At 35.6% G+C, this 18,131-nt stretch overlaps 1 protein-coding gene across 2 annotated transcripts in view; it reads right to left on the bottom strand.

Annotated features, from left to right (window-relative positions):
- The window catches only part of nol11 (nucleolar protein 11), a 54,881-nt gene that overhangs the window by 7,025 nt on the left and 29,725 nt on the right, over nucleotides 1–18,131 (bottom strand). Inside the window, exons 5-13 of one of the 2 annotated variants that reach the window (XM_079378057.1) lie at nucleotides 13,825–13,882; nucleotides 13,575–13,716; nucleotides 13,285–13,488; nucleotides 11,797–11,873; nucleotides 8,807–8,930; nucleotides 8,599–8,699; nucleotides 1,998–2,051; nucleotides 1,176–1,360; nucleotides 942–1,067 (exon numbers count right to left, since the gene is read on the bottom strand). In XM_079378057.1, the coding sequence (XP_079234183.1) occupies nucleotides 942–1,067; nucleotides 1,176–1,360; nucleotides 1,998–2,051; nucleotides 8,599–8,699; nucleotides 8,807–8,930; nucleotides 11,797–11,873; nucleotides 13,285–13,488; nucleotides 13,575–13,716; nucleotides 13,825–13,882 (1,071 nt within the window). The remainder of the gene's footprint in view (nucleotides 1–941; nucleotides 1,068–1,175; nucleotides 1,361–1,997; nucleotides 2,052–8,598; nucleotides 8,700–8,806; nucleotides 8,931–11,796; nucleotides 11,874–13,284; nucleotides 13,489–13,574; nucleotides 13,717–13,824; nucleotides 13,883–18,131) is intronic. The other variant, XM_079378058.1, reaches the window with a different exon arrangement.

Raw genomic sequence — 18,131 nt, 5'->3', positions numbered from 1 at the left:
TGAAAGCAACATTCGCAGGAGATTCGCCTCGCTTTTTCGCATCGCGCTCAGTGTGGAAAGGCCTTAACATTTGGTTGCTAAACTAAATTTAAAATAGGCTTTGTACTTCACTCGTGTTCAAAGATCCACAAACAACAGCATCCTTCACGTGCGCATGTCTGGAACACCACCACAGCAGTACGGTGTTCACAATGACTGGTACATCCCTACATACGACGGACCATTTAATATTAATACATGTAACTTTTTCTGTTATTTTGGTTGACTACATTTTAGTTTTATGACAAATAGAAGGTATGCACGTGACGTCACCGTCAGCTGGAGTGACTGCATCTCCACCCACTGAGTGGAAAAAAGACTGAGTGGCAGCAATGGTTTTCACCATGAATGCTGCGACAGAACAAAACACACCTAAACGAGAAAGAGCTTTGCGATTGACTGTTCAAATAGATTTGACAAGAAATCTGAGGCATATTTTTACAGACGGACAAAAGCTACAGAAGAGAGAAACAAATGAATTGCTGCAATTCAAAGAAACAAATGGGCTCCAAGCAGCAAAACATGGATTTGCAGTTACCATGGAATGCCATGAATGTGGTAAAATCATACCCTATATATTGTAATGACAACACATCAATTAAATATTTATCATCTTATAAAGTGACGTCAATGCTTACCCTCTATAGGCTGTGATTTCAAGTTAGCAATGCTAGAACTATTATGTTGCGTGTGCACACATTTGTGTGAGATATGCCCATGTTTTGTGTGCTTGACATTAAGTCAACTTTTGAATATTAAAGTTGCAGCACATTTCAGATTATAAAAAAAAAAAAAAAAAAAAAAACTGATACTAACATTTTATCACTTATATTCTGGAAAATACAGTATTATGGCGCACTTAAAGGGCTTGATGTCATTTAGCAGGTCAGCACAAATCTTACCTGAGAATAGTTTTGAGATAAGCGCAGGTGACTGCTTCAGGAATGTCAGAAAATATCTGGAAAGCAATCTGACAGAGCTTGAAATCTTTTTTCACCATGGCCAATGAGAGCAGTTCAGGGCACACACTACATTTCCACAAAAAAAGAAAGAAAGAAAAAAAAAAAGACAATGAGCTTAGTTACACACAAAACACTAGGAGATGGGAGACAGGGGCTGAGCAGGTGAGTTCAAACCTGTAGCAGAGGTACTGAGTCTCCAGCAGCTGTTGAAATGCACACTGAGGGTAGAAGTTGGCATCTGTCTGGGATCTTGACACTAGGTCTAATGCCACCCTGCCTACTGCCAGCTGGAGGTCAGCCTGGGGAGTCCGACGAATAAACTCACCCACCTCTGCTTGTACATCCTCTACCGCACTAGTCTAGCAAAAAGCACACACTGCATGATTAGAAACTAAACACAATCCATTTGCAAAGGTTCTTGAATACACATGCAAACTTAGCAAAAAATAAAGACAGCCATATAAATAAAATGCAGTATCCTAAAAAAGAGATGTTTAGTAAAATTTAAAAAAAGCTGTACATTGGAAAGGAATTCCAGAAAACAAGTATTCCAGAAATAAAAACACCAGAAGAAAGATGTCCAGGGTCTCTGCTCATCCATATGCCATGGGCCTGCTGAAGGGAGGCATGAGGACTGCCTAAGTGTCCAGAGCAAACTGACCAATAAACTGCAATGTCCGTAATGTAAGACACCTAAGATAGCGCAGTCCATTTGGATTTGATGCACTAATAATTAAATTAGATCATCGCTACACCAGATACTGACTGTTACTTTTGATTTTGATGACAGCATCTCACGATGCTTTGCAGACTTTGCTCTGGCTGTTAACATTTTGTTCTGGAGGAAGTGTGGCTTCGGAGAGAGCTCTGAAGGGTGGGTGTGACCCTCTCCCCTTACATTCTGTCAAAGCTAGCTTGCTATTGCTAGCCTTCAACCCTTACATTGATTGAATAAATCAAGCTTCATACAAAAAAATGACCGAGGCAGCCTTATACCTTAATATGTTCTATGAGTTGATCCACTGTCAGTGCAGACTTTACATTAGAATTCTGCAAAAAGATAAAAAAAAAAAAATCATAAGTGACAATAACAGATAGAAACAAATCATTTGAAATACTGTGCACATCTATATGTACAATCAAACAACTTAAAATTACTGTTTCTTTGGTTTTCACAATGAAAAGTGTTAAAGAAGCTGGCGTGGCATAAAATGACATCCTTGAGTTAATAGAAACTAGAAAATATTTAAAATCAATTTCTTGTAAACGCCACAATTTTGGATTAACCTGATTAAAAACATGTTCAAGGATACCAACAGAATACATTTCTATTCAGACTAGAAATATTCAACCCAATAAAATATCTTGGAGAAAGAATGAGCTCTCCGACATGTACATATGAAAGGGTTTTCAATTTAAAGTACAAAAGACACACGCTTGAATCATAAACTGATCATGCAGTACAATTGAATGTTTCCTGCAAACTACTAAATTAGTGTCACAGCCAAAAAAAAACAAAAAACAACAACAAAAAAAGCATCAATATACACATTTTACATTTAGTAGTAATGTTTTTTTTTGTTAGTTTGTTTGGCACAAGGGTTTGCAACTTTCAGCAGAGCGTTTTTTTTTTTTTCATTTAAAAACTAGTCCATAGTTTCAAATACAGTATACTTGTATATACATTGTAAGAAGATGTGTTAAATTTAAGTTATTTAAAAGTTATTTGAAATCTGATAACCCATGTTATCCAAGCATTACAGTTGCTTTAAACGTTTCAATATCCTAAAAGTTTTTCAATTTCAATACAAGATTTCCCATTGAACCCTATCAAACTTTATTTGTAGGGCTGGGAATCTTTAGGCAGCTCACAAACTAACCCCAATAGGCTGTTTGCACATGACGTCATTGCTGTGGCGTGAAATGCCGCTGGAGGCCAGAAAGAGATTTTTCTCCATAGCAATCAGTAGCAGAGACTCAAAATGCCTGTTTTGCATTGCTTATGAATGCTCAAATCGGTCAAACCAAGAAAACACAAGGAGCTTTTATCATGTACGAAATTGTTGTTCATAAGGCAGGAAAAGTCAAGAAATTGACTGAAAAAAGCAGGTAAATGTGGCTTGTAAACCTGCGCCTGTGGTCGGGAGGAGCCGAGTCAGATAAGGCTCATGTGTGCAAATGGTTAATATAAGATATAATATATAAAGATATTAATACAGATAGAAATAGATAATCCAGAGCTGCCAACTCTCAAGCATTCAGCGAGAGTCAGAATTCACTCAATGCTAGACGCCACATGTAGACATTATGTAAATAAGATATTATTTGCAGTTCAGAGAGCTTAACTGATAACGTAACATTGTGAGACTGCGATAAATTGAGGTGAGTGACAGCTTTTTACTGATTATATAGAAGCGCTATTTGCTCGCTTTCTAGGCTATAATCAATTCAGAATTTCAATAAAAGTTTTGCTTTACGTGCTGCTAACATGACCAACGTACACAAACCCTGTATGCAGCAGGAGTGACTGAAAAAGAATGGATGAGATGGAGGAAAGTCTATACTGTACTGGTTTAGACGTTATAACAAGAGAAAGACACAAACCGAAAAACACGTGTAACGTGATCCTCATGTTATAAAGAGGAGCGATTTTTAAACTAAATTGAAATGCTTGCCTGCCATTGAGGTGGTGAATATAGGCTAAGCAACGTACCCTGATTGCAAACAAGCTATTTCGAAAGTGAATCCCGTATGTATGAGGGATGCGGGATATGTCACTCCTAAAACTTTGCTGCATACAGGGTTTGTGACCGTAAATTATTATTTTTATTTTAATTTACAACATAGAATAAATCAAAACATACATAATGAAGGTCAAAAGACACATTGTGCACACTGATCTACCCACAGAGATGTGAACAGACTAATTTTCAATAAATTAAAATGTTTTATGCCTTCATTTGAGAACCAGATACACAATTTCTGAAAAAAAAAATATATATAATAAATTTGAATAAATTAAGTTTTTTTTATGCATTCAAATAATTAGACATGCTACAACAGAATTTGGTAACAAAACATGGTGAAAAAAAAAGATTTCATAGAGCCCTAAACATGTAATTTTGGTAAAACTTTTAATAAACTGATGTGACGTAGTATAAGTTCCATGATTTTAATTAAATGGACATGTTTGATTAATAAAATGCAATTTAACCATTAAAAAAGTTTTCTAGAAAAATTAGAATGGAATTTGGGGAAAAATAAAACATTTCAAAGGCCCTATATTTAACACACGATTACGATAGTGTATGGTTTGTGTTATTTTAATGAGATTTGAGGTGTTTTGTTAAAAACGAAAATGTTTACATGAGAAATGCCAAGCTGGTAGCTACAGTGGTGTGAAAAAGTGTTGGCCCCCTTCCTGATTTTTTTTTTTTTTGCATGTGTCATATTTTAATGTTTCAGATCAAACTAATTTAAATATCAAATCAAAGATAACACAACATGCAGTTTTTAAATGAAGGCAAAAACAAAATCCAAACCCACAACATGGCCCTGTGTGAAAAAGTGTTTCAGTGTTCATGACATAAGAAAGAGACTGGGCAAAAATGGCCTGCATGGCAGAGTTCCAAGACGAAAACCGCTGCTGAGCAAAAAGAACAAAGGCTCGTCTCAGTTTTGCCAGAAAACATCTTGATGATCCCCAAGACTTTTGGGAAAATACTCTGTGGACTGACGAGACAAAAGTTGAACTTTTTGGAAGGTGTGCGTCCCATTATATCTGGCGTAAAAGTAACAGCATTTCAGAAAAAGAACATCATACCAACAGTTAAATATGGTGGTGGTAGTGTGATGGTCTGGGGCTGTTTTGCTGCTTCAGGACCTGGAAAACTTGCTGTGATAAATGGAACCATGAATTCAGCTGTCTACCAAAAAATCCTGAAGGACAATGTCCGGCCATCTGTTCGTGACCTCAAGCTCAAGCAAACTTGGGTTCTGCAGCAGGACAATGATCCAAAACACACCAGCAAATCCACCTCTGAATGGCTGATGAAAAACAAAATGAGTGGCCTAGTCAAATTCCTGACCTGAATCCTATTGAGATGCTGTGGCATGACCTTAAAAAGTCGGTTCATGGTCGAAAACCCTCCAATGTGGCTGAATTACAACAATTCTGCCAAGATGAGTGGGCCAAAATTCCTCCACAGCGCTGTAACAGACTCATTGCAAGTTATTGCAAACGCTTGATTGCAGTTGTTGCTGCTAAGGGTGGCCGAACCAGTTATTAGGTTTAGGGGGCAAGCACTTTTTCCACACAGGGCCATGTGGGTTTGGATTTAGTTTTCCCTTCATAATAAAAAACTTCATTCAAAAACTGCATGTTGTGTTTACTTGTGTTATCTTTGATTAAAATCTAAATTTGTTTGATGATCTGAAACATTAAAGTGTGACATGCAAAAAAATAAAAAAATCAGTAAGGGGGCCAACACTTTCACACCCCTGTAAGTATAAAAAACTACAAGTAAGTTATTATGAACACTCGACGCTGGTTTGAAGTGAGATTGGAGTAAAAGCTTACTTTTAATTTTATAAAAAGTCTTAGTTTGATGCTAATTTTAGCTCTAATGCACCTGTTACACTGCTGCAATGTATTCTATCAGAAGATTTGACATAAGGTTGTAAGAAAATGTTTTCTTTTCTAGAAAGACACCCAGTATATAAATGTATATTAGATCAATGCAATGTGGACCAGGAGACTGTAAGGAGTGGATAAAGATTTAGAACCTAACGTTATGTTTGTTTATGTTCACCTATACTACAAAAGGGCCCCTTTTAGCTGGTATGTTTTATTTAATTTAATGTTCAACATGTTTGTTTTTTTAAAATGTAACTTTATAATTGTCATTTTCTTCAATCATAGAATTATAACACCTAAAATACGTTGTGTGTAAAAAGTGTTTGTTTCAGTCAGTTGAAGGGTGCATTGTGTGTACATGATCAGGATGGTACCATCTCCACCTCATTTTGAGCCAGGAAAAACCTTGCTTACTACAATTTGTACTCTTACATTCCATTGGAACTTAATGGGTTAATTATATTTTAGTAATCTTAACATGTCTTAAATTTTAAACTTTTTTTTTTTTTTTTACACAATATATCCATATGGAATGTTTTATTCATTTCAAAAATTGTATGTTAATATATACAATTTATTACAAACATAAAACATTGACCATTTAATCTTTTAAAATGTAATGAAATGAAAATTTAACAATTCCTTTTAATTTTGACAAAAAGTGCTGTACAGCAGAGGTTTACTGTAAAAATTAAAACAATTAATAAAAATAGTATGATTGTTCCTCTAAAAATAAAGTTAATTGTATTATTTTCATATTATTAAGTATTATTTTCATATTATTATTATTATTATATAATCTACTATTTGAGAACATTCTACTGTACAATCATAATATATGGCCAATTTTCTTGCCATATAGCTCACAGGCGGCCCGGGCATCGGGCCTTTTTAGGCTTCTCCTTTTTATATTTTAGACATCAGTTAGTTAAGGTGATTGAAAAGGTGTGCTGCGCTGGTCAGAAAAAACAAGAGATCATGCTATACTGAGACTGTCAAGAGCTCGCACTGTTTATTGCCCCTGCCAGTGGCAGTAGAAGAGAGCACGCTTTCAGTGCAGCTGGAAGAGTTATAGAAGAAAGGAGGACTGGATTAAAACTGGGGCTGCCCTGACAATTTTTTTTCTAGTCGGCTAAGTATTTAAATAATAAACCATAATGAGCCTTTAATAGATAGATAGCCTACCCGAGTTCAAGCACACGCATAAAGCTAGTCACACAGCACCAGCAAAAGTTATGACTATGAATGTGTCTGGAAAAAAACAGTAAGATGATATTTTTTATTATTGATTAATAAACTAGTGTTCTCTGCTGAGATGGAGAGTCAGTGTCAGCTTCATCTTTGTAGCTTGACACTGACTTGCCATCTCCGCACTAAAGGCTAGAGTGGACGCAGTCTTAATATGAATTACATAATGATACAGTTTGTGTTTAGCTTTTAATTTTAAATTTTTTTTTTAAGTAGACATTTCAAGCTTTCAATAGATATATTTTCATGTCTGTTAGGAAAGTAGCACGCCGAGTTGTTTAATTTTTGTAATGCCCTCCAGACCAGGAGACTGAGACGGCGCATCCTGTTTGTTTTCTTTATTTTACAGAAGTACAACATTTTGTTGATATTGTGAGTGTACACAAATAAAAGTAGACCCTTTACAGTGTAGAATGTTGTATTGCTCTTATCTATATGAGCAAAAATGACAGCGTATTTTAAGTTGTTTCCACTCTTATTAGGGGGAAAATGCCAGTGATTGCGCAGTCACCTTCATGTCCTGCATTAAGCGGGCTTTAGCTTCCACGCTCTGCATAAATGATTGGATGTGTGCCTAATAGCACACATTTCGGTTACATGTTTAAAGTAACATTGTTTAATGTATTGAAGGAGTAATGGAATATAATTACAGTATTTTTGGGGGGATTAAGCTATAGCGTTTACTAAATGGTTTTAACTGATTATCATGATCTAAATGTATGCTACTATGGAAGACCAATGTTTAATAAAAAATAAGAAAACCTTGAACAGTCAGAATAATTACATTTCACCATATAAAATTGAGGTTGCTAAAAATTCTTTTTACAGATATTACTGATTTTGATTAACAAATCTACATCTGCTTCCTAACTCAAGCTACTATCAAATGTGTATTTCTAAGAGACAAAAAAAAAAGTTATTAATATTATCAGGCAACAAAAAAATAACCATTGATATTAAAAACAAAACTTAACTTTAATAGCTGCAATAGAATAAATAGTTTATAATTATATAAATATATATATTTTTTTCGTTAACATTTTTATTTAGTATGGGCAATCCTTGTATGGGCAATTCTCCCAGAAGAGCATGCACGCACACACATCAACCAGAGCGAGACCAAGAGCATGCCCATCAACGTCGTCAGATTTGCACATTGTTTTGATACTGAAAGATGGAGTAGTCCCATCAATAAAATATCCCGGTCATGATTCAGAACCACAGGCTGTGATTAAACAATCAAATTTCTGTGTTTTGTTGGCAATCAGCACGCAAGTGCTCGTGACTCTTTAGCTCTGCCTACGGCACGCCTACAAGATCTCAGCTGTTTTTGGAGAGAATCGTAAAGCTGTATCTTTCTTTTATAAATATGATAAAACTAAAGACTCTTTGAAGTATGAAGGAAGCAAAACTACTCTATAGGTACTCAAGATTAACATGAGATTGGGCGAAACTGTTATATCCCCTTTGAAAAAAAATTAATAAAAATACCACACACCAGAAAAAAAATGTATAATAAAAATAAAAATTTGTCATTTATCAATTTGGTAGATGCTTTTATCCAAAGTGACTTATTGCATTCAACACTTTAAAAAAAAAAATTAGTTCTTGCTTTTCCTGGTAATTAAATCCATGAATTTGGCATTGCATGAACATCCCCGCTGCAAAATCAGAACTCCATAAGAAAAAGTGGTATAATTGATAGTCTCTTACGTTTCTGGTTGACATTCTGCTCTTGATTTCTGTTGTCTGTGTGACGTCACTATAAGTCTGGGTGGTCCAGGAAGACACAAAGCTGCACGATTTGGATTCTGCTGAATACAAGGCAAAAGGTCATTTGACATGTTTTTCTTCATTCCATATATGTCGCTATAGGAAAGTATAGGGCAGATGTTCCATATTTCAATAGAAAAGTCTTTACCACTCCGACTTGTCTGCTTCAGTTTTCCCAGGGCGGCTGCGAGAGATGACTTCTGGCACTCAAAAGGAATTACTGAGAGCATCTTCCCATGAGGGATGTACAGCTTCCCAGAATAACACCACAACTGTATTCAGGAGAAATTATGTGTTTGTCTCACTGCAGAATTAAACTTTATAGTATTTTCATGAAAGGTTTAAAAAGCGTATGTATATATGTATGTGTGTGTGTGTGTGTGTGTCTATACGTGTGTGTATACAGTGCCCTCCAAAAGTACTGGAATAGTAAAGACAAAATTGCTCTGTTGGCTGTGGAGTCCAGTCATTTACAAATATGATTAAAAGATGAATGAGACAAAACAACAGAATGTCACATTTTATTATTGGGTGATTCAACACAGATGTTTTACCAGCCAAGAAGTTCAGCACTTTTAGAGTTTCATCCCCCTATCTGATGTGAGCATAAGTATTGGAACAGTTGCCTCACAGGTCTTTCTAAGTGATCAGCTGTGTCCTGTTGCATTAATTTTTCAGATATTAAAAGCAGGGAATGTGTTGTATCAGTTATAGCCATTACTTCTGTATTCTGAATCTTGCATTCGATGATGACACACACAAACCAGGATGAAGATGAGGGAGCCGACTTTGAGAGAAAAGCTAGCAATTTGGATGCTAAAAGAAAAGAGGAAGTCAAATTAGAGCTATAGCAAAAATAAAGGGCATGGAGAAATCAAGAGTTTGGAAACCACCAGCAACAAACAACTACCTGATCGGCTGAGAAAACAACAGTAGTTGATGACAGACAAATCATAAAAGCTGTGAAAATGAACCCTAAAAGACGTGTCTGTAAAATCACCAACAACTTCCAGAAAGCTGGGGTGATGCTCTGACAATCTACTGTCCTCAGGAGACTTTGACACAGAATTACAGATGCTACACAGCAAGATGCAAACCTCCAAAAATAGAAAGGCAAGATTAGAGTTTGCAAAAAAGCACAAAGGTAAGCCAGAAGAGTTTTGGAACCGTTTATGGACCAATGAGACAAAGATTAACCTTTATCTAAGTGATGGGAAAGCAAAAATGTGGAGAAAAAAGGGAACTGCAAATGATCCCAAGCATACAGCCTCATCTGTAAAGCATGGTGGAGGTGGTGTCATGGCATGGGCATGCATGGCTATCTCTGGAACAGGCCCTCTCAACTTTACTGATGACGTAATGTATGACGACAGTAGCTAAATGAATTTGGAAGGGTACAAAACCATCTTGCCTACCAATATTCAAGAAAATGCCACCAGATTCATTGGGAAGTGCTTCATATTGCATCAGGACAATGACCCAAAACACCCTGCCAGTTCAGTCAAGGAATTTATAAGGGCAAAGAAATGGAAAGTCTTAGACTGCCCAAGTCAATCTCCAGATTTAAATCCGATTGAACATGAATTTCACCAGCTGAAGAGGAAAGGCAGAAACTCCCCAAAACAAACAATTGGAATTGGCTGCATTAAAGGCTGGGGAAAGTATTTCAAAGGATGAGACCAAGAGTCTGGTGATGTCTATGGGTCACAGACTCACTGCTGTGATTGTGCAAAAGGGATCTGCAACTAACTAATAGCTTTTAATCTTTTATATCTGCCTTATGTTCAACTGTCCCAATATTTATGCTCACATCAATGAGTGGGATGAACTCTAAAAGTGCGGTTCTTTTTATTTGTTGAAACATTTGTGTTGAAACGGCTAACAATAAAATGTGACATTCTGTAGTTTTGTCTCATATTCATCTTTTAATCATATTTGAAATGAACGGAGCAATTTGGTCTTTACTGTTCCAATACTTATGGAGGGCACGGTCTATATAAGTGCTGCAAATCGATTAAAAAAATTAACTATTTAAATCGCTCATTTTTCTGAAATTAATCATGATTAACCCCGCCTAACATTAAAGTTTTCAAATATACTTTTATATTGCAATAATTTCACATTCAACCTTCAAATTAATATAAAAGCATAAAAACAGTATATTTTGATTATGATACCAATACTACTGATGTCTTTATATAATTGTTTTCCCCCCAATATTTAACCATTGATTATCGCCATTCAACATTACAGTACAACTGAGAGCTATCAATTTGAACATTTATTAGCTTTTAACTATATAATACTATTATTGTTAGAAATTGCAACAATATAAAAATAGAAATAATACATTTATACATTTAAAATTGTAATTAAATATACTCTTTAATATACGCACAAAGGTGCCGGTCCGACCTGAAATGGGTCAGAAAAGGTGGTTGAAAGAAAATACAATGCATGTCAGATCTGCATTATGTTCAGTAGCGGCAGCTCTTAAAGAAATAGAAGCCAAAGCAACCTAATAACCAGCTGCTGTGAGGTCTGTTCATCAAGAACAAAAAACAAAAACAAAAGTATAACTAATATCTTTTATAGTTTTAAGGATTCATCTGTATTTAGTTCAGAATTTAGTGTTTGACAACTTTATTAAATTTCTGTATATTTCTGCTGAGGGGCACAAGTAGAATAAATATGACATTTATTATAATGGGTTTATGTGAAGATTGTTTTAAGTTCACTTAAATTAGAAGTTATTTTTAAAGTCTAAAAAATATTAAAATTGATAGCTCTTAATTATAATGTAAAGTTGAATGGCTATAGTCAATGGTTAAATATTAGGGGAAACATTTTTATAGGGAAATCAGTATTAATTGGTACAGTGATACTGGCCTCCAGTCATAAAAAAGATGCCATTAAACAAATATGAAAAATATGCTGTCTTTATGTTGTTTGTACATTAATTTGAAGAATTAATGTGAAATTATTGCAATATAAAAGTATATTTAAAAACTTTAATGTTAGGTGGGATTAATCGCGATTAATTTCAGAAAAATGTGCGATTAATTTGTTTTTTTTAATTGACGGACAGCACTTATATATAAATAAATAGAACTTATATATAAATAGTAATAAACACACCTGACTATAGATCCTTCCTGCCATTTCTTTACAAGCCTGAAGAGTTTGAAAATGTGTGTTCCAGATGCAAAGGTAATCTACGGATGACAACAACTCACTGATCATTGCACTAGTCAGATACAGAGTGATAAAAGAAGGAAAGGGGTGGGGGTGGAGATAAGTTAAAAAAAGTAACACAATGTCATTCATGAGAATGTGAAAAGTAGGGGTGTGCACTAGTGTTGTTTGTGAAAGAATTGCATTGCTCTAGCTCACTTTTGTTAATATGATATTAATTCATAAAGTATATAATTAGTAAGCAATAATTTATGGGGAAGTATAGGGGTGTGCACTAGTCTTGTGTTTGTGAAAGTCTTACATAGCACTAATATTAACAAATGTGAGCTAGTGCAGTGTTCGATATGACAATGTATCATCACAGAGATTTGACGATATGAGTATCGATACAGCTGTCTCTGTATTGATATCGTGGCACGTATGCAGCAGTGGACTGCGCTTAATTTGAATACAAGAACACCATTTAAAATGGAGTAGAGAAGTGCAAGGATTCTAAAAAATAGAGATATAATATCTCTCTAAAAATCACAAAAAGGCTACAACAAGGGTTTAATCTGGCCGCAGAGGTTTAATCTGGCGCACGCTCCACTGTGGATAAACTATTTTCTATTCTCAGAAGTGTAATTCCTCAAGTGTTCGTTTACGAGAGAGAGAGACAGACAGAGGTTGTGTATGTATCAATTACCACTGTTTTGCCGCATTTCTCCATTAACAATAACCAGGTTTCTGTCCAAGGATTTTTTTGCGAAAAAATATTTAGCGCTTTAAAATATTTACGATATAGCTGATTGCCAATTATCGATTAAATTTCTCATGTGTCGACAATCTTTTTCCGTTTAACTTTAGCGCATAAATTCCATATCGATACTTCAAATGTCACAAATTTGTTTGGAAACATTTTGTCGAGAAAAGGGGCTTTAACGCAAATAAATGTGGTGTCACATGACATGAATCATATTCATATTATTAAATTAAAAATTTAAAAAATCTAAAATGATTTTATACATGGTAAGAAAAAGACGAGTTACCTCTCAAACATACTTCTTAATTTGGTGTTATTGCCTACGTTTACATGATTATTCTTTTTTTTACAGTGCACTGTTCAGTTTAAATAGCCTGTAGTCCGTGCCTTTCAGCTTGACCACCATAACCCCGTGATATTATGCCAAGCATATTTTTACATATTGGAACATGAAGTACAAAAGTTTAAATTAATTCGTTTTGGATTGTTAGCTTCTTTTGTTTTTATTCTTGCTTTGTTCTGAGTTCTTTCTACCATTAAATTTAAATGATTTGTTGTGGAGTGAGGGGAAATAAAATATTTTTTATTGCATATTGTTAAAACAACAATCAAGTTATATACTGTCTGCAATAATTCTGCACACCCCTAGTGAAGAGAATGGATTATTTGGTTTGAAGATGAAGAATCACCTTTACAAGCCCCAGCAGATGGGTGGGGGAATCCAACCACAGCTACATGAGCCTCATCAAGTACAACAACAGCACCAGACATCAGTTTTTCTTCTCCAAGAGGAAGACTGAGACATAGGGAGCGAGATAGAGCCAGGATACCTTCAGCTCCTGTAGATGAACTTCTGAGTGGCAATACACTCTCATACACCCTGCCATTCAAATCTGAAATAATGCAGAGTAATTGGGTTGTTAGTAGTACAAAAACTGTCATTTTGGTCAGATAATAAAATTAATAAAAAGAGACTTACATAAGTACAACAGGTGTATGTTACTACCCCTGCATGTGGCAGAGAAGCTAATAGGTGCAGAGAGACCAGGTTCAATCTCAAATTTGTGTTTCACAAGAGTGTTGGGGTTAAATCTCTGAACATACAGGCAGTGCTCTCCTCTCTAAAAAATAAAAATAAGAAGTTAAGAGCTGATTTAATATGTTTCATTCATCATGCACTGACAGTACAAAGATCCACCAAGATTCAAAAGAGACTTCAGAAAAAAAACCTGTTCTGTGCTGAACAAAATGACAAGCTGGTGCTCTGCCTTAACGATAGTGCTCCACCTGTGAAAGGGAAAACAAGAATCTTGCACTTAATTTAAACAGGTCTTGACAAATGAGCACTGAACATCAAGTAGTGAGCTAATGCAGTATTAAAATTGTTAGCATTAACTTCAAAACAACATTACACTGCGCAAACCATGTCACTGTTGCAAGAGAACCCATATTTAAAACTGCAAATAAATACATGTTCAAAATTGTGTTTTCACAACGGTAAGTCTACAGGAAATTCCAGGTTTCCATCATTGCAAACTTTTTTTTTTGCAACATGACACATCTGCTCTGACATGGTGACCACCAGTAATCACAGGGATTTTTTAAACCATCACATTCTACTGTGCAAAAAGAGCAGTGCTAAAGCACAATTAATAGAAATACTCTACTAAAAGAACTACAAGAACAGTAATGTGGAAATTGTTTCAAGTACAGATGGTGATAGAGAGGCCAAAGTCTCAGTGTCCATTTAGCCAGGATCATATTTCGTTTACATTGTATTGTATTGCTTGTTCTGAGGATAAGGTCCAACACTGTAGAGTTTGATAGGATGCACTTAGGGTTGGGTGATAAAACATGTAGGGTTGGGTGATAAAACAATGGCAGTAATTATCGCGACAATTTTCCTTGATACAATTATAGCAAAAGATCGATAAATGTCTGATACGTTTACACTATGCAAACAATACTGCACATGCATGTACTGGTGCCAAAGCCAATTTACCTAACAGATAAGTGTTGCCATTTGTGTTGTGTTTGGGAAACATTAAACCGCAAACGTGCCAAAAGCAGAACGAAAAAGCGCTACCTGTTTGAACTAGGGGTCGACCGATTATCGGCCTGGCCGATTATTGGCACCGATATTAAGCATTTTTATGATAATCGGTAATTTTCGAAACCGATGTGCCGATAAAATTATTTAATTTTGAAACGCGCTATTTGGCTCTGATGCAGCCTGTCGGAACTCACCACTCTGTGGCCTAGAGAAGTCTCCGCCCACCGAGTCCGACGAATCAACGTGGAAGACTAAAGGCACTCTCACACCGAAAGCACTTGCTAACTGGTGCTGCTTCATCACGCATAGTTATCTCTCAAAGGCAGCAGCAGACGTTGCTCAAGTTGCAATAAATTACAATCCACTACAATAAAGTTGTAAAAACCTCAATATTATCTATTTATGATTTCCGAGATGGGGAAAACGCAGGGGGAATCGCGGAATCCAGTCATATAAATAGCATTTACTGTATAACGCGGAGTCACGGAATTAGTCAAAGTTTGGATGAATTAATCAAAAGTAGGCCAGTACACTTAAATCGACTCACAATATGGACTATCTGTAAACATTAAGCTGCAAAAAGACTATTTAAATATGAATTCTGCATGTTCGGCGTGTCTCTGTATATGTGAATGGCACAGACGCGCGGTTTTGAGACACACACACACACACACACACTGAAGTGCGCGACGCTCGCAGTGTTTTCCGCATCTGCCATGTCACTAAATGAGGACATAAATATATGAACATCATCCCCAGAACTGCTCTGAGAGTTACTTCATGAGCATTTGACTGTTTCGTTTGAGTAAAACGATCGTCATATCATAAATAGGCTACAGAAACTTAAGATGTCCTCATGACAACCCGTCAAAATAAAAGTTCGGTTTATTTACTAATACTACTACAATTATTACAACCTTTGTTTAAAAGAACAATCACACAATACGCTATTTCTTCCATGTTTTAATTTGAATAGTAAACCCATTTGTTTACTAATTTTAACTTGGTAGCACTGGTGCTCCCAACTTTAAAAAGTTAGGAGCACCCACCAAAAATGAATGAGCACCACAACTACAAATTATTTATTAACAGATTTCATCTTTACATTCTTAACTTTAATGCAGATTTTAGATTGTGGTCAATCACCCAGTCAGCTTTCCGCTGTCAGGTGACAGGGAGCTAACTACCGTGGGAAATGCAAAGGGCTGAAGAAGAGAGAAAATGAAAAGAACACGGACAGATTTCTTTCATAAATTAATCTGAGTTTGATTAAACAGAGAGAGAGAGCTCCTCTTTGGCGAGGGTTAGGATGGTGTATGCGGTGTTAAATTTTATATTCAGCTCTGCCAATTGCGCAGAACGGCTGGCAACTAGGGGTGTGCAATATTGACAAAAAATCAAAAAAAAAAAACTCAACATTTTCTAGGATTTTATGGATAACGATAATTAGATGATATTTTGCTGAGTGTGTTATTGTGCTGATCTTAAGGACTACCGTGGACAGCTGACTTTGATATTCTTCATATTCTGTATGGTGGTTAGTTCACAGCAGTGATACAACTCAATCTTTTCCAATAAGTTTAAATTGATTTTTACCTTTTATGGTCATTTTTACAAGTAAGCCATTTTTTTTTTCTAAAAGTGTGCATCATTTGAGTCAAATTCTTACATTTAATCAGTCAAGTAGAATAATAAGAAATTTGGGCTGTTATCAAGTAAATTAAATCAGTATCAACAAAATTCATCTCTGAATTTGAATTTTGAATTTCTGAAGTGGCATTTACATGCATTTACACACTGCTTAATGCAGCACATGAATGCATTTAACCTGCAGTTACACATGCATATATAATTTTAATCATGTAAATATAAAACGTTGAACACTGATTTGATTCTTAATTTTTTTTTAAATGAAAAGAAACTTTAAATGTGAAATTAAAGCCGCCAGTAGGTTGCAGTAAGTCACTGTTAATAAGTGAGTCATTGCGAATGAACCAAATCATTTAAACGGTTGATTCATTCAGGAACGAAATGCCATCATGTTGCTCCGAGACGCAAAACAGTGCTGTGGCTTTGTTTGGAATTATTTTTGTTGTCGAAATATTGCAAAAACAGGCAATTCTAAAGTCTCTCAATATTAACTTGTTTATAGAACTGTTGTGTAGATTCAGTGGCGAAAGCTGTTAGTGTTACCTGCAAACTCCATCCCACAGGCTTTAAAGAGAAAGCAGTGCATAGAGCACAGTGCATTTTCATAGTGGAGCCACTCAAAGTCTTTCAACCATTCTCTCTGAAAACTGTACGCCGCCTTTTCGGCTGGTGGATCAACATTCACCACATGATCGCTATCACCAGCACCATTATTTGTAATTGTAGGTGGTTTACAAAATAAATCTGTCAGGGTTTCATATTTTCTCTCTTCTTCAGCCTTTTGCATTTCCCGCGTTAGTTAGGTCCGTGTCACCTGACAGCGGAAAGCAGTGACAGAGATTGACAGCTAATATTAACCAATCTAAAATCTGAATTAAATTTAAGAATGTAAAGATGAAGTTATGTAATGTTTGATAGAACGGCAGACCAGTTACCGTATCAGCACACAGAAGGCACATAACTGAACGTTTTTAGAGAAATGAAAACAGGTCGCACTACAACAATTATATGCTCTCGCACAAATGCTCCCAAATATATTTTGAGTAAATGCTGCTCTATCTGAAAGCACATGATGGAGATTTATTGCTGATTACATAACCGTCTTTACTGACAAAATGCACATGGAAATCGCATTCGATTTAATCGTGCAGCCCTACTTTTAGCTTACCTTCAGATGTTTAGTCATGTTTATTTTGTGCTGAAACTGGTATTAATGTGGAGTAGATGATCAGTTCATGTGCACCTTGCGCTGCCACGTCTGTTGAACTAAGGTGCTACAGCGATCTGTCACTCCACATTAAACAGTGTCAAAACGGCATTTGTTGTTTGCATACTGCAATACAACGGACAAATTGAAATCGGGAGGCTTTGCTTCATATTAAAAGTACCAACGCACAATGCCCTTAAATATTGCATCCATCAACTGAAAACAGGCTAGACTAATCGATTCTTGGGACTTAAGAATTGATATCCTTTCGTAAAAATGACAATAGATTAAAATCGAGATATCAATATTTTTTACCCATCCCTACTAATTAACAATATTGACTGATATGAACAACTTTGTGATAATATTTTTGGCCATCTCTCAGCCCTACTTTTTTTTTTTAAATGCTTTCTCCTTCCCTTTAAAAGTTAAATCTTTTGCCATCTTGAATATACAAAATGACTTGGTTAGTTGTTTTTTTTCACCTTGAATTTAATAGTTTTGTGTCTGCTGTTCACAGCCCCATCAGAACAAACCCATTTACAGGCTATGACTCACCAACTGAAAATACCAGCCACTAAGTTTTCAGAACTCCATTTAATAATATAAAGCCATGCTTAAAAAGA

Source organism: Barbus barbus, assembly GCF_936440315.1.
Source record: "Barbus barbus genome assembly, chromosome: 25".
NCBI classification, from domain to species: domain Eukaryota; kingdom Metazoa; phylum Chordata; class Actinopteri; order Cypriniformes; family Cyprinidae; genus Barbus; species Barbus barbus.
The sequence above is the reverse complement of the archived record's forward strand: the minus strand, read 5'-3'. Positions and strand labels throughout refer to the sequence as shown.